This window comes from Vipera ursinii (assembly GCF_947247035.1).
Source record: "Vipera ursinii genome assembly, chromosome: 2".
In the NCBI taxonomy this organism is placed as follows: Eukaryota; Metazoa; Chordata; class Lepidosauria; order Squamata; family Viperidae; genus Vipera; species Vipera ursinii.
In genome coordinates this window covers 264,418,574-264,440,222 of record NC_139513.1, presented here as the reverse complement: position 1 = coordinate 264,440,222, position 21,649 = coordinate 264,418,574, and the positions used below count along the sequence as shown (strand labels likewise).

The window sequence follows — 21,649 nt, the reverse complement described above, 5'->3', positions numbered from 1 at the left end:
TTTACATAGTGAAAATAGTTATTGTTTGCTACATGGTAAATATGTAAATCAGTTTTAAACAAGGGATAACTAATCATTTATTAAGTTTGGGTAGGTTAACTAGTCGTTTTAGTGAAATTAAATACGTATTTTTGAACTGTAAGCAGCCCAGAATCATTAAGATGGGCGGTTATAGAAGTTGGATAAATAACTTAATTAAAAAACATTAGCTATCCGCCAATCCCCCATTCAGTAGTTGCATATGTCACAGCTGTTCCGTTGGGTTCGAAGCCGTGCCCTTAATGGAGGGCGGAGCTTAGCTAGACCCCGCCTTACCGCTCCCACAACGCTTTGTGCTGGCGCGCTCTTTCTTTTGCCCGGGCGGGGTATCATCATGGGCAGCAAAATGGCGGCGGCCAGTAGGGTCGTTCAGGTAAGTCCTTCAAATCAAATATCTTGACGGAAGCTTTGGGTGCACCTGGGAACTGTCTGCAGCTGCAGATCTGTGCAAGGTTTCCGGGGCCTGCAGGTTGGGACCCGAATCGTTGGTGCGAAGCTGCACCAACCGGTGCCGGTGTCCTTGAGTAAGAAGGAGAAGGAACGCTTGTCCTGCAAAGTGGATTTGATCTACCCGGGTATCTTAAACTCAGCTGCGGTCGGGGTCTTGGCCAGCCAACCTCACAGACGTCCCTGGCAGATTTCATGTGAAAACGGCAAACCTTCCGGAGACTTTTCTTAGCGGTCTTCTACAGGTTAAAACCTTGACTTTCCTCTCCGCAGTAAATCACGCGTTATCCGTTTTGTTGGACTGCAACTCCCGGACCTCTAAGTAGAGGCACACCAGCTTGTGGGAAAGGCTGACACGAGTATCTTGACAAAAGTTTTGAGTGCGCCTGGGAACTGTCTGCAGTTTCGGTTCTATTCAAGATTTCCGAAGCCCAAACCCGAAGAGGCCTTGTAGACGTTGCTTTAAAGGAGGGCGCTTGGAGATTTATTCCATAAATGCTTGCCAAGACATTTTTAAAAAAAATATTTTCCATATTGGAAGCAAGGCTAAATGTGAAACAGGATTTTATGCTGTTGCATCAAATATCAGTTTTGATAGAATATTGCCCTCCATTCAAATATTTATTTGACATTAAAAAAAGTTGGGCTCCTTTTTAATTGAATTATATGGTTTGTTATTTGAACAGCTTTGCAAAAATGTAGAACCATCCATGTTGTTACAAAGTCAAGCATTTTAGAGGTATTGGGTGGACAGTGCATGATCCTATAGTTGTTGGTAAACTAGTTTTAAGCATCTCTTACAATACTTGGTTATGTATTCAAGATGGACAGTAATTAATATTTATGCTATTTATATGTAAGGATGAAAGTTTATACATATATTGTATATAGCATGTTTAAATGTGTGTTATGTATGTGTACACTTTTGAGAGCAAGCAACTAAATTTCTTTTTTTTTATTAGAGTTTTACAAAAACAAAATTTTACAATATATCCCCAAATCCCTCCCACCCCAAACCCACCCACGTCCCCCCCACTTCACAGAGCTAAATACAGGATTAGTTACAATAATATCTAAATAAAAATTATGCATAATATAAAAGGTAAAGGTTCCCCCGCACATGCGTGCTAGTCGTTTCCGACTCTAGGGGCCGGTGCTCATCTCCGTTTCAAAGCCGAAGAGCCAGCGCTTGTCCGAGGACGTCTCCGTGGTCATGTGGCCGGCATGACTAGACGCCAAAGGCGCACGGAACGCTGTTACCTTCCCACCGTAGTGGTCCCTATTTTTCTACTTGCATTTTTACGTGCTTTCGAACTGCTAGGTTGGCAGAAGCTGGGACGAGTAACAGGCGCTCACTCTGCTATGTGGCACTCAGGATTCGACCCGCCAAACTGCGGAATATACAATTAACCAAATTCATAATGTGCTTTAACTCCCCTTTAACATAACTACAAACAAAGTACCAATAACAATATCCCACTAAAATCTACTCATAAGCTAAATGGAACTTTTTAGTCCCTTATTTGTTCTGAATATAATTTATCCATCTCCTCCAAACTGAAATATATCTTTCCTGTGAATGGAAAGTTCAGGAAAGAACTAAATTTCATTTTTAATGTTTGCCAATGTGTGCCCACAGTAAAAAATGACAAAGGTTTATCTAATCTATCTAATCTCTTCCTACTGGTCTTATTAGCTGGACTTGTTGAAAACTGAGGTGCAGCAAGTTCTGTTGGGGTTATTTAACATATAAAATCCATTGGCTGGGACATATCTCCTTTTTCTCACGTCTAGTTCTCCCATTCTGTGCCTACTAAACATGCTGCATTTATTGGCTATTTTGAATATGATGGCATCAACCATTGGATGTATTCAAGAAGAGTCTTGATAGATATCTATCTGGGATGCTTCTGCACTAAACAGATTAGTACCAGCAGTTTAAATGGCCTATGATTCTCCTTCAATTTCTATGGGTGATCCTCACTTCTATTGTGGGGGAGTGGTTTCTAAAATTTAAAAATGTGAGTCATGAACTAACATTAAGACCTGGTGATAGTTTTTTTTCTATTGCATGTATCTTTCCTCCCCCCTCCCTCATATGCTGACTTTTTTCCATTCATTTTCTTCTTTCCACCTGCTCAATTGTTAGATTTACCTGAGCTTTACAGCAGTTAGATCCACTGAATAATGTGTACTTCATTTTAAAAATACGTCAATTTTTTTATTTCTGTAACTCTAATGGTGATATGAAATCTGTTCATGCCTTGACTGTGCAAATACAAGATAACTTGGATCAAAAATAAAAATAGATATTTTTGTTGGTGTTGGTGTGCATAAAATGGGAAAAATGGTTTTTGAATCTGGAACAAACTTTCACATTTCACGGGTTCTACTGAACTATTTCAGATCAGTCAGGATTCTGCAAAACCCAAAACTCAGAATGTTTCAGATTTTATATGAAAAAATCTGAATAAGGAAAAAGAGCAAAGCTGGCACATAGTGTCCTTGCATTCCTTTCCATTGATCGTGCAGAATAGTTATCAGTCTGCCTTCTTCCTTAGCATTTTTCTTCTCTACCCACTGTCACCATTGTTAATGTCAGTGATACCCTTCAGCCAGCCACGATGCCAAATATCCCAGAATCTTCCCTCCTCTGTCCTCCACTACTGTCCCCATCTTCCTCCCATTAGCCCATTATTAAGTTCTGTTTTCCCTGCCTCTGTTCCTCTACCAAGAAAGCAGAACTCTTGAAACTGGCATCATTTCAAAAGGAACTTTTATTAGCAGATACAGAATGCAGGAAAGTTAGGCAGGGACTGAGGGCTTCCCGGCCAAATCAACAGGTTAAACCCGGGAAGTAATAACCCCACCCCAACTGTCCATGGGTCAGTTCAAACAGGCCAATCCACAGGTGCCATCGAGCTGTGGGAAAATAGGCTGATAAGACGCCTCTCAAGGTTGTTAGGTCTTCTCTGGTTCCTCCTCCTGTGCTGAGATAAGGCAGATGCCCCCCCCCCCAGGCATTCCTTTCACATCCCATAGTGAAGACATCAAAGCAAATAGAGGAAATGTACTACTGCACTACAAGCCCCTGATCTCCCCCTCCTCCCCCAGGAGAATAGAACCTGAACAGTGGGAGCCCAGAGAATATGAATGATTAATACCAGTAATTAATAATGGAGGGTTCTGACAGGTTCAGTTGATTCTATACGAGCTTCCACTTAATCTCCACTGAAACATTACATCATCATTACATCATCTTTGTTTTTTACAAATCAAGGCAATGTGCATAATGCTCTCACCTTTTTTCCTCACAGCAATGTTGTTGTGGGTTGTGCTGAAAGAGTCACCTTTTATGCCTAAGGAAGGACTAGAATTCACAAGCTTCTGGTTTCTAATCCAGCATCTTTACTATATCAGCTTGGCTCTCAGTCGAAAAGGGGATATAAATTTTATCCTTTCTTGGCAGAACTGCACACATATATAAATGTATATACTGATTTGCTTTTTCCATTCCTTTAGGTAGTCAAACCACATACACCACTGATTAAGTTTCCAGACAGAAAAAGTACTCCAAAACCTAAAAGTAAGTATGTCTTTACTAAGTGCACATGGTGCCATGCCATTTCTTACCATAATTTATGCTCAAGAAATTTAAATTGCAATTCATTGTTTATAATTCACATTATAGGTTAGCATGATATGTGAACCCAATATAATGTTTTCTAACTATAACCCCTAATTTATAACAGTATTGCTCTGAGGGAGATGGGCAGTTTGGTCTAGTCTAATGGTTAAGGCACAGGGCTAGAAAGCAAGAGACCATTAGTTCAAGTCCCACCTTAGCTGTGAAAGCCAGCTGGGTGACCTTGGGCCAGTTACTCTCTTAGCCCAACTCACCTCACAGGGTGGTTGTTGTGGTGAAAAGAGGAGGAAGAAGGTGTGTTGGATATGTTCGCTGCCTGAATTATTTGTAAAAATTGTAAAAGTGGGAAATAAATTAAAAATTTGATATATAAAATATTTTTTTCACATCACTAAGATGCTGACAGTATTCACTGTTATGCACAAATGTAACTATTTCTTCTGGGTACTTCTAAGCTTTAATTAAGAGTCAGTTAATTTTTTTGAATTAACCATTTAACTTCAGTGGTTTGCATGATGTGTATACGCCAACCTTCCTTAATCCTTGACTCTCCATATGTGCCAGATTACAATCCTCTCATCATATCTGCATGGCCAATGATCAGGACCAGATTGACTTTGTCAGCCCATTGAGATAGGCCAGATCAGGAAACTATTGAGCCTTTGAGGTAGCTGCAATGTTTTGCTGCAGTAAACCAACATGGTTAGTCATGATGTAAGGCACTCAGAATATTTTTGCTAATATAATTTAGTTTCTTAATGTCCCAGTGCAGGAGTCTCTACATTCAAGAGTGCCTCCGCTTCATGGGACAGCCTCACAATTTTCTGCAGAAAACAAAGCACCATCTTTTCAAAATACTTTATTTACTGGTAGAACACAAGGTATACCTGACACAGCAGAATTAATAAGAACTTTACCTCAGAAATACAGGAGGAAACCCATGTCAGTTGAAGAGATGGAATACATTCAAGTAAGTTCTCATTCTTTTAAAATTAAAATGTTAGTGTTCTTTCCAAAGCTTTACTTTTTTAAAAAAAATCAAATGATTAAATAAAAATTTAGACTCTGTGGTTTGCTTTTTGTGATGAGAAACCAGTTCTTTAGGTGTGTATGTGTGCTACGGAAGCAGGACAATAAAATCATAGAAGGTTGAAACTAGGCTTTAGTCATACTAATATTTAGCATTGTATTGGTTTTATTTCACACTATGGATTTCTAATGATTAGCTGATGAATTTCAGTTGGAATAATCTCTAGATCCTACCAAAAAATATTAAGAGGTTTGATTTAAACCAGGAATGGACTGCCTATTGCAAAACAAAGTTCTTGTTGATATGAATCCATCTTTTCAGCCATAATATGGTTAAAACAACTAAAAATTCTAACTCTCTCAATAGCATATCAACCAAACTGAAACCACAGATGAAGAACCAAATAAATTCAGTGGAAAAATACTTCATAATTAAATTTTGGTATGAAACTTTAGTATGAAAACTACTAAATAAATTGATTGAAGTTATATAGCCACCTATTTCACTTGCATCTTAATTGTCTAACTAGCTTATGGGAAATTCTGTGCTATCTCAGTTATCAAACAAGTTCAGATGGCTGCAAGTAGAATTGCATGAAACAATCCTATCAGCTCCCATGGCTAACTATGGAGAGAGTTTATTCTTCCTAAATAAAGCAGTAGCTTGCATTGATTGCCTAAAATGCTGCTAAGAAACCCAACAACAATACAAATCCAGGGGAGCCCAATTTATAAATCTATTCTACAAGCATAAAGTACAAGATGAATACTCCTCTCTTAAGTTAGTTCTACTTATCAAGAACAACAACACTCCCTCCTTTTCATTACTTTACATCATTCACCTATTGGTGATCGTTCTTTCCAAATTCTGAATAGTTTTACCAATAGTCTGTTGTTGATATGATTCAGGAACCTCATAGTATAAGTGTATAGTACAGAAGAAAATTTTCTCAGTCCTGTCTTTTGAAGAATGCATCTAGGTGGGAATTTAGTCACTTTCTCCAAAAGATCCCCTACAAAAATAAGACAAACAATATTCGATAGTTTTAAAACATATAATCTTCAATTTCATACAACTGATTTAGATAACCTGGTACCCTCCAATAAAGCTGGGCATATTGTCGAGCTGGTGGGAGGCTGGAATATCTGACTGAAGCAGTCTGAGTCTGAAATATTGGAGCTGGATACCTCTATCAGCTTGTATGATTGGTTATCCTTGTTTTAAAACATACAGAACACCAGACCTTGTCTCCGTAAGGATTGTGATAAATGAAACAGTTACAATGCTGAATCAGATTTGCTAAAATCTGCTCAATTGCTCTCCCCTCCTTACTGAACAACTAATCTTTATTTATACTATTTCAGACACTCAGGAGGTGGTTAGTAGGAAAACTGCAAGAAATCAAGTGTAGAAAAAATATTGCAAGATCAGCATTGCAAAAACATGTGGGTAGTTATTTGTACAACATTGCAATGGCTTGAAATTATTCCAAATGTTATTTTTTAAATTAGAAATCTTCTGAAATTAAGACATTTCAGGAGATTTCTAAATGGAATTAGAAAGCTTCTGATTTTTAATTCTCATGTACTGTGTCCTACTGTGTTTTATCATTCTTTAATTTCACATTTTTGTTCTTCCAAAATCACTCACTTGCATAATTTCTGTCCTAAAATTTAACTAAGATGGCAGCATTTGGGAAAGGGTTTGTTACAGTTTTCCAGTTGGCACTCGGAGGTCATTTGGCTTGTGCCCAAAAGAATCTAATGGAACATGCTATTGGTTGAAGGAGCTGAAATAGTCACGTGGGCGTGGAAGAGAGAATGTCTGTCACTATGTATGACAGCAGTAGAAATAGTTGAATTGGAATAGGAATGAAGAAAACAGGTTCTAGTTCGCTCAGCTACAGCTCACTGGATGACTTTGTGCCAGTTCTTTTAGTTCAGCCCACCTCACAAGATTGCTGTTATGGTGTCAAATAAGAGGAGGAGGCATTACGTATATCAACTTGAGTTCCTAAAGGAAAAGCAGTAAATGAGTACATAGTATTCTAATCAGCAATGCTGCAAAAATTAATTTTTGTTTCTGCTAAAAGATAATATTTTATTTTACAGCGTGGAGGCCCAGAATAAGGTGGAGCATTGTGCAGTTTGTAACTGCTGAATAACAAACCGTTGTACTTACAATAAAGTCCTTCTTCACTTTCTCTCTCTCTCTCTCTCTCTGGATATTAAAGGAGGTCAAAGGAAAGGTTTTTTCCCAAAATGCTTTTGTGAGAGACTAAAAGGTAATCGCTTTAGAAAGTGGTTATGTCTCATTCAAAAATAATTCTGTTTCAGGTAACCAGAAGCATCCACTTTAATTGCCTGATGAAATTTAGTTTTTCATTCTATTCAGTATAGTTTCCTTATCTCTTATAGTTGCTGCTAATACACTAAGAATTAAAAATAGCAACTAATAAAATGACAATAATAGCCTGAAGACCACCATGTTGTTTTCAAAGTTTGAACAATGCAGGATTCTTCTAGCAAATAATATGTCCTTCCAAAGAACTGAGAAATAAACTTAAAGTTAGCCATATCAAAATTTGACAAATTTTGTTAGTGAGCTCATTGTACAATGTAATCTACAAATATGCACAATATTCCTTCAGAAAAAGAAATAATCCAGCTCTTCCCTTTCTGAGTGCTACACTACCTCAACTTACACAGTTGTTAAATTTGGTTCAGAATAGGCAGGAATTTCATGTGTCTGTCTTTAAATAATCCTAGTGACTACATTGTAATAAGAAGTTAAATATTAGTAATATTTTCTTGTCAATCAGAGCTAATACCAGTATTCTCAGATGGACTTAGATGAGTTCTAGAAATTTCCATGAATTGCAGAGTGTAAGATTCTCTTGTGTACATTTACTTTGCTCCATCAAAATGCCTGTTTCTTGTAGGGAGCTCATCACTTGCACATCAAAACATCTCCATGATTGGGTTGTTTGAGTCACTGAATCAAGGAGCTGGAAGAACTTGTGCTGATTGATGTGGGTAGCACTGATTTGTACACTAGTAATTTATAAATCAAGAATGATATGAAGTATAATTTATAGTGTTTAATACTTAGTACATGATTATAATACACATCATATTGAAATATATTGAAACACATACAAAATTTATTTCTATGGAGCAACACAAACTGCAAATGGATATATTCATAGATTGTGTGATCAATACTTGATTTCATTTTTAACATGTAACTGCTATAACATATTTTTATGACAGGAAAGAGGAGCTACACAATCAGAGAAATGTTATTTGAAACAACTGTTTTTGATTACACAAACTTGAGAAGAATTTTCATCTGTTCTGTTTAAGTAGGAAAAGGATTCAAGTTTATAATGTAAATGTGTATGCAAGATTTCACTAAATCAGTAGGTAAAGGTCTATTAAGCTATTCACCTTTTATTATTGTAAAAAATACTTTTGTGTATGATACTGAATGTACTGTTTGCATTTCTATTATTGTTTGATATATTCTTCATATGTATTTTAAGATTTGTTCTATCTTAGCATTTGCACAAAACCAAAACAAAATTTTAAAGACGGGTGTACAACAAATAATACAAATATAGGAAACCCCTCTGGAGAGTTGGCTAATAAAAAACACAATATGGATCTGCTGTCTTGAATGCACCTCCTTAACAGAATGTACATTTCAGTGCTGCCAGCCTTTTCTGAAACATATGTGCGCTTTGATTAGCTTTTCCCATTACTTACACTTCTATGGAAAAAGTACTTGCTCTTTTTTAGATTTTCTGATTTTTTGCAAAAACTAAACATTTCTGTGGGTCTTAGAAAAATATAAAAGGAACTTATGTAAATAACACTAATATTTATCTTTCATTTCATTTCATAAAGTCTCCCAACATATAATATGCTGCTACTTTCATTAGACAATGAGGTTCTCATCACTTAGGTTTTAAAAGTATGCAATCTCTGTAAAAATTCTTACAGAAATGCCTGTCAGTATAAAAAAGTACAAACCCTTTCTAAATCTTTTAAGCACAGATATAGCCATACTTTGCAGATGATTCTCCAGGCTTGTGGAGGAATGTTCAATGAATGACGAGTCAAAAGTCGAATTTTTCAGGCCATATGGACATTATTGTATCTGGAAGAAATTAAACAGTACATTTCACAACAAAAACATTCTATCTCTGAAGCACACAGGCAGTAATGTCACGGTTTGGGAGTGACCTAGACTTGCTGTCATCTGATATGTATATGTGTATCAGAATTTTGCAGGAGACTACTGAGCCATTTGACCATCAGCTGAAGTGTAAGCAAGTCATGTACCAGATAGTAATCCCAAATATACAAGCAAACTTACAAAAAAAGAATGCAAAGCAACTTCTGTTTTTGAAATGGCAAAAGCTATATGAACAATGGATATTGCCAGGGAATATGGATACTCCTTATTGGAATTACAAGACATGCCTAGTGAAAAACACCTAGTTCAGGGGTGTCAAACTGCCAGCCCATGGGCCGATGCATTACAAGGAAATCACGCCCACCCCATTGCTGTCAATGGGGGGAAAGTTTCGATATGTCATGAGTTTGACATGTCTGACCTAGTTGCATCTGCTAGCAGGGGTGTCAAACTCAATTTCACTGAGGGCCGCATCAGCATTGCGGTTACCCTCAGGGGGCCGGGGGGGGGGGTGCATGGCCAGGGTGGGCGTGGCCTACTGGGTGGGCGTGGTCAGCTCTACATAGTTCGCATCAAGGGTGCCTATGGGGGCCTGGGCAGGAGTGGGACAGATCTGAGGGTCTCTGGCAGAAGGAGGGTCTCTGGGCCAGGGCCAAGGCAGTGGGGGCCGTTCCCTCACTGTTTCCAGGATGGCTTCGCGGGCCACATGAAACCACTTCGCGGGCCGCATCCGGCCCCCGGGCCTTGTGTTTGACATGTCTGTGCTACAGGTACTCAACTTACAAGCACAATTGGAACCAGAAAATTTGTCATTAAGCTGCACAGTAATTAAGTCAGGCATTATGTGACTGCACCTGATTTTATGACCATAGTCATTAAGTGAATCACCACTGCCATTAAGTAAATACAACTTTCCCCATTGAGTGCTTCTCAAGATATTGGCTGGAAAGATTGCAAACAAATCACATGACCACAGGATGCTGCAAGTGTTGTCAGTTGTCAATGACTCAAATCATGAACACCTGATCATTGGGATTCAAATAACATTTGTAACTTCAAGGATAGGTTGTAACTTTTTCAGTGCTGTCATAACTGAATCATTCTTAAATGAATTATGACAAGACAAGGGCTACCTAGATTGCTAGTGTTCAATAATCAGCCCCACAACTGGAAAAGAGCTAAGAGGATGTCTGACCATTATGCTATTAAATCTCGAAAGATCACCATTAGATCCATTTACAGTACTGTTTTATTCAAGGTTTGGCTAGTCAAACTGCAGCAAATTGGAGGTGAAATTTAAGGAAGAGAAAGCAAATCAACTTTCAAATATGTTTCATCAAAACAATTTACTGCCTACAAACTGTACTCGTAGATGAAGATTTCTGACTGTAATTGAATGATTTGAATCTGGCAAGATTTTAATACACCGCAGCTCTATGTATAAACTTTAGCTGGAAACCAGATCAGTTACAACCCTTAACACCGATATAACCATCAAAAGTGTTGGCAGGGAATTTACAATCTCCCCAACAGATACTATCTGAATAGCACACGACAGGGATAAGATAAATTGGTCATAGTTATCTTCTCCGACATAATGTGATTTGTGCTTTAATTATGATTTCTAGAGCTATGTAGATACATACCAATTAGCAAATAGATCTAATCGTCAGTAGGGTATTTCCTCAATTCCACATAGTTGGCCACTTAACCGAAGTCTAATTGTTTCGTGTTTCAGATCACCTTACAAGCATAAGCAGAACAATTTTATTTAAGAGATTTATAAAGTGCTGCTTCTCTTTCCACCCCACCTCAAAATGTCCAGTATACCATGACCACTTACAATGGTAACGCAATGGTTAAAACGCAAAGCATTTAAGCATAAAACGTGGCAGATAACGTTATTTAAAAACTGAAAATTGCTGTATCACGTTTTCACTCATAGGAAGCACGCACCACCTTCCAATGCCAAGTTTTGGAAGGGAACACTGCTGCTGTTCAGTCAAGCTAAGCGCATTATCCAATTTTCGCGCTCGTTCCCTTGACAGCGGAGTCCCAGCAATGGGTGTCGCGTGTTCTTCCTCTTCGCGTTGGACGCCGTTACCCGGCCGGCAAAAGCGTCTTTGGTCAACGTGCGGCGCATGCGCAAGCTTAGAGTGCTGCGCCGGAAGCCGGAAGCGGCGGAGAGGAGTTGCAGTTTTCAGCTACGGGGGATTTTAAATCGCTTTTCCAGTCTTCCCTGGCCCCGCGTCGCCATGGATGCGCGAGCGCGAGCCAAACGCTACGAAAAATTGGACTTTCTGGGTGAGGGGCAGGTAAGGAATAGCGGCCTCATCTGCCTTTTAATGTGCTTTTATCTGTAATTATGGTCTGTGACTGTAATAAAAATTATTTTTTTATTTGGAGGGGAATAGCCCGAAAATATTCTTTTTTTCTTGAAGTTATTCTGATCTACATCTTGCCTATTTCTAGAAGGGAATCTAGGAAGATCTTCTTTCTGTGTCCTTCCTTCTCATTAGGTGGCCAAAGTATTTGAGTTTCAACTTCAGGATCTGGCCTTCTAAAGAGCAGTCAGGGTTGATCTCCTCTAGGACTGACCGGTTTGAACGCCTTGCAGTCCAAGGGACTCGCAGGAGTCTTCTCCAGCACCAGAGTTCAAAGGCCTCAATTCTTTGGCGCTCAGCCTTTCTTATGGTCCAACTTTCATAGCCATACATTGCAACTGGGAAGACCATAGCCTTGACTATACGCACTTTTGTTGGCAGGGTGATGTCTCTGCTTTTTAGTGTGCTGTCTAGATTTGCCATGGCTTTCCTCCCCAGGAGCAAGCGTCTTTTAATTTCTTGGCTACAGTCCCCATCTGCAGTGATCTTGGAGCCCAGGAAAATAAAATCTGTCACTACCTCCATTTCTTCCCCATCTATTTGCCAGGAATTGAGAGGGACGGTTGCCATGATCTTGGTTTTCTTAATGTTGAGTTTCAGCCCAACTTTTGCACTCTCCTTCTTCACTCGCAACAAGAGGCTCTTTAGTTCCTCTTCACCTTCTGCCATTAGAGTGATATCATCTGCATATCTTAGGTTGTTGATATTTCTCCCAGCAATCTGAATTCCAACTTTTGATTCACCTAGCCCTGCCTTTCTCATGATGTGCTCTGCATATAAGTTAAATAGACAAGGTGACAGTATACAGCCTTGCCAGACTCCTTTCCCAATTTTGAACCAATCAGTGGTTCCGTGTCCAGTTCTCACTGTTGCTTCTTGACCCGCATATAGGTTTCTCAAAAGACAAATAAGATGGTCTGGTACTCCCATCTCTTTAAGAACTTGCCACAGTTTGTTGTGATCCACACAATCAAAGGCTTTGGTATTGTCAATGAAGCAGAAGTAGATGTTTTTCTGGAACTCCCTAGCTTTCTCCATGATCCAGCATATGTTGGCAATATGAGCCTTGGTGGAGCAGTGGGCTAATGCCTCCTTAAGTAACACCAGCTGCCTGCAATTATTGCAGGTTCGCATCCCACCAGGCTCAAGGTTGACTCAGCCTTCCATCCTTCCGAGGTAGGTAAAATGAGGACCCAGATTGTTGGGGGCAATAAGCTGACTTTGTAATAATGCCGCTTGGGGGGGCGCGAAAGCACTAATAAGTAGGCATATACATAGAATGAAGGCTATTGCTAAGCACATATGATTTGTGCTTAGATTGTAAGCCGCCCTGATTCTTCGGAGAAGGGCGGGATATAAATGAGATTAAAATAAAAAATAAATAAATAAATAAATTTGATCTCTAGTTCCTCTGCCTCTTCGAAATCCTGCCTGTACTTCTGGTAGTTCTTGATCCACATACTGCTGGAGTCTAACTTGTAGGATTTTAAGCATACCTTTACTAGCATGTGAAATGAGTGCAATGGTGCAATAGTTTGAACACTCTTTGGCACTGCCTTTCTTTGGAATTGGAATGTAAACTGATCTTTTCCAATCCTGTGGCCACTGTTGAGTTTTCCAAATTTGCTGGCAAATTGAGTGTAGCACTTTTACTACATCGTCTTTTAAGATTTTGAATAGCTCAGCTGGAATACTGTCACCTCCTCTAGCATTGTTGTTGCTCAGATTTCCTAAGGCCCATTTCACTTCACATTCTAGGATGTCTGGCTCGTGGTCAGTGACCACCCAATCGTGGTTATCTGGGACGTTAAGGTTGCACTTGTATAGTTCTTCTGTGTAGTTTTGCCACCTCTTCTTAATCTCTTCTGCCTCTGTTAGGTCCCTGCCATTTTGGTCCTTTATCATGCCCATCTTTGCATGAAATTTTCCCTTCATATCTCCAATTTTCTTGAAAAGATCTCTGGTCCTCCCTATTCTATTGTTTTCTTCTATTTCTTTGCACTGTTCATTTAAGAAGGCATTCTTATCTCTTCTAGCTATTCTCTGGAATTCTGCATTCAATTGGGTGTATCTTTCTCTTTCTCCCTTGCCTTTCACTTCCCTTCTTTCCTCAGCTATTTGCAAAGCTTCCTCAGACAGCCATTTTGCTTTCTTGCATTTCTTTTTCTTTGGGATGGTTTTAGTTGCTACCTCTTGTACAATGTTGCGAACCTCTGTCCATAGTTCTTCAGGCACTCTGTCTATCAGATCTAATTCCTTAAATCTATTTGTCACCTCTACTGTGTATTCATCATATGATTTAGTTCATATCTGAGTGGCCTAGTGCTTTTCCCTACTTTCTTAAACTTAAGCCTAAATTTTGCAACAAGAAGCTCATGGTCTGAGCCACAGTCAGCTCCTGGTCTTGTTTTTACTGACTGTATAGAGCTTCTCCATCTTTGGCTGTAGAACACATAGTCAATCTGATTTCTGTGTTGACCATCTGGTGATGTCCATGTGTAGAGCCGTCTCTTGGATTTTTGGAAAAGAGTGTTTGCTATGACCATCATATTCTCTGGACAAAATTCTATTAGCCTGTGCCCTGCTTCATTTTGTACTCCAATGCCAAACCTGCCTGTTATTCCGGTTATCTTTTGGCTTCCTACTTTAGCATTCCAATCCACCATGATGATAAGGACATCATTTTTTGGTGTTAATTCTATAAGGTGCTGTAGGGCTTCATAGAACTGGTCAATTTCATCTTTAGCACCAGTGGTTGGGGCATAGACCTGGACTACTGTGATATTGAATGGTTTGCCTTGGATTCGAACCGAGATCATTCTGTCATTTTGGGGATTGTATCCCAGTATTGCTTTTCCTACTCTTTTATTGACTATGAAGCCTATTCCATTTCTTCTGAGGGATTCTTGCCCGCAATAGTATACCTGATGGTTATCTGAATTAAATTCACCCATTCCTGTCCATTTTAGTTCGCTGATTCCTAAGATGTCGATGTTCAGTCTTGTCATCTCTTGTATGACCACATCCAGCTTGCCTTGATTTATGGATCTTACATTCCAGGTTCCTATGGAGAAAATTTTTTTACAGCATCAGACTTTCCTTTCACTACCAGATGCCTCCACAGCTGAGCATCCTTTTGGCTTTGGCCCAGTTGCTTCTTTCTTTCTGGCGCTACTAGTGCTAGCCCTCTGGTTTTCCCAAATAGCATATTGGACACCTTCCGATTTGAGGGCTCATCTTCCAGCATCATATCTTTTTGACTTTAGGTACTGTCCATGGGGTTTTCATGGCAAAGATACTGGAGTGGGTTGCCATTTCCTTCTCTAGTGGATCACATTTTGTCAGAACTCTCTGCTATGACCTGTCCATCTTGGGTGTCTCTGCACGGCATAGCTCATAGCTTCATTGAGTTACACAAGCCCCTTTGCCGTGACAAAGGGGCTGTCTGAATTAGGAGTACGTTATATTTGGTGGAAAACGTTAACTCAGTAAACGGTGTGCATCATGCCAACATACCATAGTTCCTGCCTCACTTGGCTTTTGTGTTAAAATGGTTTTGCCTTTGTCATCTAGTCCTCAGGATGTTTGTGCACATTTTTTTATGCCACAGGGCCTGCAAAAGAGGCATCTTATCTCTCCTAATTAGACACTTTTTTCCCTCAGCATTTTCTCTTATTCTAGGCCACATTTTTTTCAAGGAAAGAAATACATGAGGTTTCTGGCTTCAACGTTTATGTAATCCTACTCATCCCTAATTTGGAATCAAATTACATTAATCTGATTTTTAATTGTGAGAAAACATGCTTTGGATGGATATTGGTGTAACATAGTAAGTTGTAACTGTTTGGGACACTACCAGAGAAAACTTGAGTTATCTCAGTCACTAAGCATGTAACACAAATGCAGCCTCTAAGTTTACTTTCTTCAGATTGCTGTTATAGTAATTTTTTACCTGTCATTTTAGGCAGCATTGTGAAGATATAGGTTAGAAAGTAAGCAGCAACAATCTATTAAAATGGTGGCAGAGAACCAGGCTTAGTCCAAAAGCTGGAGTGATTCTTCGATTAACATTTCAGCCTATAGTCAAATTTTCTTCTTCCAAACAAATGGTCATAGAATATTATGATTACGCAGTGTGTTTATCTTGGTTTAGACTGATTGCTAATTATCTGATTAAGAAAGTTATACAAAACTGGGTTTGATGATTAATGATTATAGAAACAACAATTACAAAGTAATGCCAAAAAATAGCTCTGCAAAGAGTGATAAAAAGACAGTAATTCTCTTTTGGGAAGCTGATGCTACATATTGATGTTAAATTTGTCAAAATATTGTTGACATGCCTAATCTTTCACCCAAAAAGCAATTAAATTCTATAACACAATCTTTCAAATATTTAGAAATTGGACAAATAACAATGCATTACTTCTTTGTAGGAAACCCTTCTTAATAGAGCTTTGCAGCCTTTTGTTATGTTAACTCTCAGATGTATGTACTTCACATGATTGATAATATTTAAAATAACTTTGCCTTGAAGCTTATGCTGTAATTATAGGTAGTCCAGGACTTAGAACCATTTGTTTAATAACTGTTCAAAATCACAGCATCAATAAAAAAGTGACTTGCGCCTGGTCCTTGCATTTACGATTGTTGCAGCGTCCCTGCAGCCATGTGATCAAAATTTGAGCACTTGACAACCTGCATGCCTTTACAACAGTTGCAGCATCCTGGAGTCACATGATCACCAATTTGCAAACTTTCCAGGAGGCTTCCAATAAGCAAAATCGATGGGGGAAGCCAGATTCACTTAACGACCATGTTATTCACTCAACTGCAGTGAATTGTTTAGCAACTAGAGCAAAAAAAGTTGTAATATTGAGTATGACTCACTTAACTTCCATGCTTAGTAATAGAAATTCTGGCCCCAATTATAGTTATAAGTCAAGAATTGCCTGTAATTTCCCTTAGATACTGATATTGACTAGTTTAAAGAATAAAAATGTATTAGATTTTATTAAAATATTTATTTTAAAAATTATTTTTTATTGCCTGTATTATATTTTCATCAATTATATCATAGAACAATAGGAAGGGTAAACGTTAAAACTATGCAAAGCATTTGAAAACAATATTTCACAAAGTACAATGATGCTAAAGAAGCCCCATCTCTCAAAACCTTAGCCATATCATCTGCGTGCATATTTATGCACCATTGTTTCTTTGCCACTGCCAGTAAAAGTGTTTCTGGTGCATAAACCACATAAACTGACATGTCAAGCTTTCTGAAGAACACCTTGCTTTCATGTTCTAGGATGAATGTTTTGCTTGTATGCTGCATTTTATTGAATGTTTTGCATAATCTTACTACATATTTCCTAGACATGGAGTGAAGGACAGTTCTTCAAGAGCCTTGGTGGCGCAGTGGTTAGAATGCAGTATTGCAAGTTAACTCTGCCCATTGCCAGGAGTTCAATCCTGACCAGCTCAAGGTTGATTCAGCTTTTCATCCTTCCTAGGTTGGCAGATGAAGACCCAGATTGTTGGAGGCAATATTTGATGATGTAAACCACTCAAAGAGTATTGTAGAGCAGTATATAAGTCTAAGTGCTACTGCTATTGTTTTTCAGAAATTACTGAATTACAGTGTATATTTCCAAAGTATAAATAACTTATTTATACTTTAAAATTGTATTTTCTGGATCAGAGGAACAGGTTTCCTCTCTGTGTTCCAAGTAAATAAAACTAGGTAATGATATTGGTTTAACTTTGGAAAATTGAAAATTTAACATTCAGGGTATCTTCTCTCTTTTTAGTTTGCTACTGTTTATAAAGCAAGAGACAAGAGCACAAATCAAATTGTTGCTATTAAAAAAGTAAGTCTTATTTTGGCTGTATTTTATATCTCCTCAGATCATCCTTTGTTCTAACCATAATTTAAAATGCATCAATGTTTTTAGATCTAAACTATCACTTAGCTATATTCTGAAGCTGTTTTTCAATACTCCTCCTGATTTTCAAATGTACTTCTTATGGATATGTTGGTAATGTTGGCATCATAAACAATATGAATTTAGCATCATGGACATCAGTTAATAAGGAGGCTTATCACTATGTGTAAATCAGGCAAACTGATGACCATGATGGCTCAATGGATGGATGGAGGATGGATAAATCTACACATTATGGCTTAGAACTGCATGAAAATATGGGTTTGAGAAAGCATAACTAAAAATGTTGGCTTACTTGTATATGAAGTTTTCTTAACCATAGCTTGATATAGTATCTTAACTGAGCCAATTTTGTTCACTTCTTAGTGATTGTAATATTACAGTAAATATGTATAAAGTAGAATGAAACTTTAGATCTGTGATTTTCTAATTGTTTCTGAAGAACTGTAGTACTCCTTGAGAGCTTACCAAAAAAAATTGAGAGAAATCATTTGCAATAGCAGGCAGTGTTTCCTGAAATTATTTTCCCACTACCACTGATTTTCTGCTGTAATTTTCAGATAAAAAAGTATTTAGTGTGTTCTAGGCTACACCATTAGTTCAAAGGAAGCAGTATTTAGATACAGCAAGTCTGACTAATACCTTATTATGTACATAAAAGGAATATATTTGGAAAAAACCTAATATTCTCTGCAGAAGATAATAGATTCCTCTGCAAACAACATAAATTTGAAAAATCATTTAATTAAAGTAAAAAGAAAATCACTACAAAAATAGCCTGTTTCTTGTATATCGAAACATAAGAATTCATCTTATTTACCTGAAAACTAGGTTTTTCTTAAATAATTTATTTTATTTATATTTTATGTTAAATGTACTATCATTATTTATCATTATTTCCTAAAATGCAGTCTTGAAACCATCAACAGTTTTTAATCATTAAATTTAAGACATTGATCTTCTGTTAATTATTTTTAGCCTGCCAATTCTCACCTGGAATGAAATTAACAAAGCAATCATGTTATTTGAGACTGATATAATCTGTAGGACTCATTCCTGTCTCCCAGTATCTGTACTCTGCTAGACAGTCATTCAACGTTAACTCTTTTATGATATTAAAATTAGGACAGTAAGTTTATTGAGGTAGCCAGTAGCCAACATAGATAGATATAGATATATTGTCTTTGAATTGACACTGCAGCAATGAAGTCTCTTTACTGGTCCATTGATGATAACTAGTAGACAGTGTCTTATCACTGGATCCCATTCTGGCATTTAAGTCTCCTCCAATTATTACATAAGCAGTAGGGAAGTTTAAGCCTTCAAAGTAGTTTTTCAGTTTGTCATAATTACTTTTAAATGAAGAATTGGACCATAGGGATGGTAGATAAACATTATTAACTAAAACTCTTTGGATCCCTGAATTTAAATTTAAATTTGGCATATGAATCATGACTTTCACTATGCATAAGTGTAAACCATGTATAGACTTTCTTGGTTGTTAATGGTATTTGTGAAGTAGAACACAGTTAATCTCCATATATAAATCCATAGGTTTTTTTACATCATGCCTTTCTAAACAGATACCTGGTTTATTGTAACATCTAATTATGTTTGACAAACTTTGTAATTCTACAAAACATAAGCACCAAACCGCTTGAAGTATTTGAAGTAATAAAATATATAAAAGTAGCTATGTATAGTTTTTATGTATATATATATAAGTAAACATGTATGTTTATATGCATAGGATATAGCTATTTGTTACTGAACTATTGCAGTTTCTGACCTATATATGTTAAAAAGAAATATTCTGTATTCTAGATAAAACTTGGACATAGATCAGAAGCTAAAGATGGTAAGTATCTGAAATACCTAATTTTAAAAACGCTGCTTTGTTAGGTAGTTTCTGAAAGATGAAATAAGGGATAGTGGTTGGGAGGGAATCCCATTTCAGATTTATTTATATAATAGAATTATCCCTGTCATAATTGAAAAGACTCTCAGCAGTTCAAAATATATATCAGAACTATATCATAAAACATCCCCAATAAAGCAGAGAAAATAAACCAATCCTGACATAAATTTAAAATTCTTGGTGTCAAATCCTATCACAAAATTCTGAGAGTATCTCTGTTTTAATTGCTTTTGGAAAGCCAACAATATAGGGTTGATCTAATTTCTAAGGGGAGACAATTCCAGAATGCAGCAACACTGACAAAAAAAAACAGCATTTGCAATCCTCTAATCTAGAGGTCCCCAACCTATTGGGCACCAGGGACCAGTGCCATGGAGAAAGGTTTTTTCGCGGACCAGAGGGTGTGGTTTTGATAGTCCCTGCATCCTGAGGATGGAGCTTTGTTTGTTTGTGCAGCCTGCTTGCTGGCATGCTGTGGACCAGTGCTGGTCCACGGATTGGGGGTTGGGGATCCCTACTCTAATCCCTTCACTACATGAAAGTGGGGAATCACCATCAGTTTCTCCTGGGATATCTGTATTGAGAAAAAAACCTAGGTACCAGAAACCTTTTGGATACATAACTAGAATAGACTATCCAAAAAGTTTGTTTGCTCTGCAGGATTTTTAGTAGCTGCCATATCATCTGGACCAGAGAGGGATCTGATCACAACAAAGGGCAGATTTAATTTCCTTCTGTATCCAGATCATAATATCTACTCAGACAAAAAAAGCCGAACTGCTTGTATGTTATGACAAATTACATGGGACAAGCCCATAGTTGCCACAGAGGCTATGAGCTCTCAAACTCTTTCCTAACACCTCTAAGACCTCAATGGAAATTGTAGTTACCCAACACCAAAAACTGAGCAGATCACGTCAAACAGATGAGATACCCAAAACCTAGGAGTGAGAAAACTCTGACTGCTTGACTTTGTTGCCTTTGCCCATCCAGGTGTCAGTAATATATTCTGCATTAACATACTCATCTACAAAGAATTTGTAAAGAATTAAGAACTTACTAAACATGGACCTCAGATGACATCAACAATATTATTTAAGTTGTTCACCTGATACACAAGCAGGTGGAATGAACAACATGGCTTTTGAAATTAATCTTAAAGATTTACTGCATATTAAGCCCATCTGATATCTGAAGCAGACTACTTCAGGCTGTTTGTGCACTGTTCAGTTTGCAATTATTAGAGAGTTAGTGCAGTGATATTGTGTATACAGATAATACAGGCTCATGTAATTACTGTACTCTGATTAATGATAATTAGGAAATTTAAGATTCTAAAATGTATCAGTGTAAATATGGGCATCTAATTTACTACCCCATAGAAAATAAGCTCTTATCTCCCTTTGAACCCATCACAGTCTACTATAGAAACAATGAATTTTGGAGGAAATGTGACATAGAATATATGCATAGGAACCTAGCCTTTTCTGGAAACAGTTTTTCCCTCATCACTCAGGATATATAGAATGTAAAATATCCTATTCTTTTTTCTGCAATATTTGAGTGAATCTTGGATATAAATGGAAATATTTAAGAGTGCCTTGTTTGTGTAAATTTTATGAGGAAAGTTCATGCTGTGCTTAATGTGTTCATCATGAAACTGCTTTAAAATGCTATTAAACTAGTTCCTGTAATTCACCATTGTATACGAAGATAGGAAATGGTAGGAATCTCTCTGAAATTTGCTTTCTTTTTAATTGGAAATTCTAGTATTAAACCAGAAACACAAAGCAATTCCTGTACAACTCTTACTTGGGGAATTTTCTTCTAAGATCTAGAACAGGGGTAGGCAACCTCTGTTAGCTGGCTCAGGAATTCTGGGAGTTGAAGTCCATGAGTCATAAAAGAGCCGAGGTTGCCTACCCCTGGTCTAGAAGAAAGGTTCAGAACAGGAGTCTGGTCCTTCTAAGAGGGCTGATCACCTGAAATAGATTCGGGATTTCTAGAGTTGAATCGTACGGGCATAACACTTATTAC

The 21,649-nt window shown here is 37.7% G+C and overlaps 1 protein-coding gene across 2 annotated transcripts in view; it reads left to right on the top strand.

The window, feature by feature from the left end:
* Positions 1-208: 208 nt before the first annotated feature.
* The window catches only part of CDK7 (cyclin dependent kinase 7), a 41,996-nt gene continuing 20,555 nt past the window's right edge, over positions 209-21,649 (top strand). The window contains exons 1-5 of one of the 2 annotated variants that reach the window (XM_083353806.1): positions 209-412; positions 4,009-4,072; positions 4,900-5,102; positions 17,560-17,619; positions 19,519-19,552. In XM_083353806.1, the coding sequence (XP_083209932.1) occupies positions 242-412; positions 4,009-4,072; positions 4,900-5,102; positions 17,560-17,619; positions 19,519-19,552 (532 nt within the window). In that variant the 5' untranslated portion in view covers positions 209-241. Of the gene's footprint in view, positions 413-4,008; positions 4,073-4,899; positions 5,103-11,524; positions 11,678-17,559; positions 17,620-19,518; positions 19,553-21,649 lie in introns of those variants that run through there. The other variant, XM_083353805.1, reaches the window with a different exon arrangement.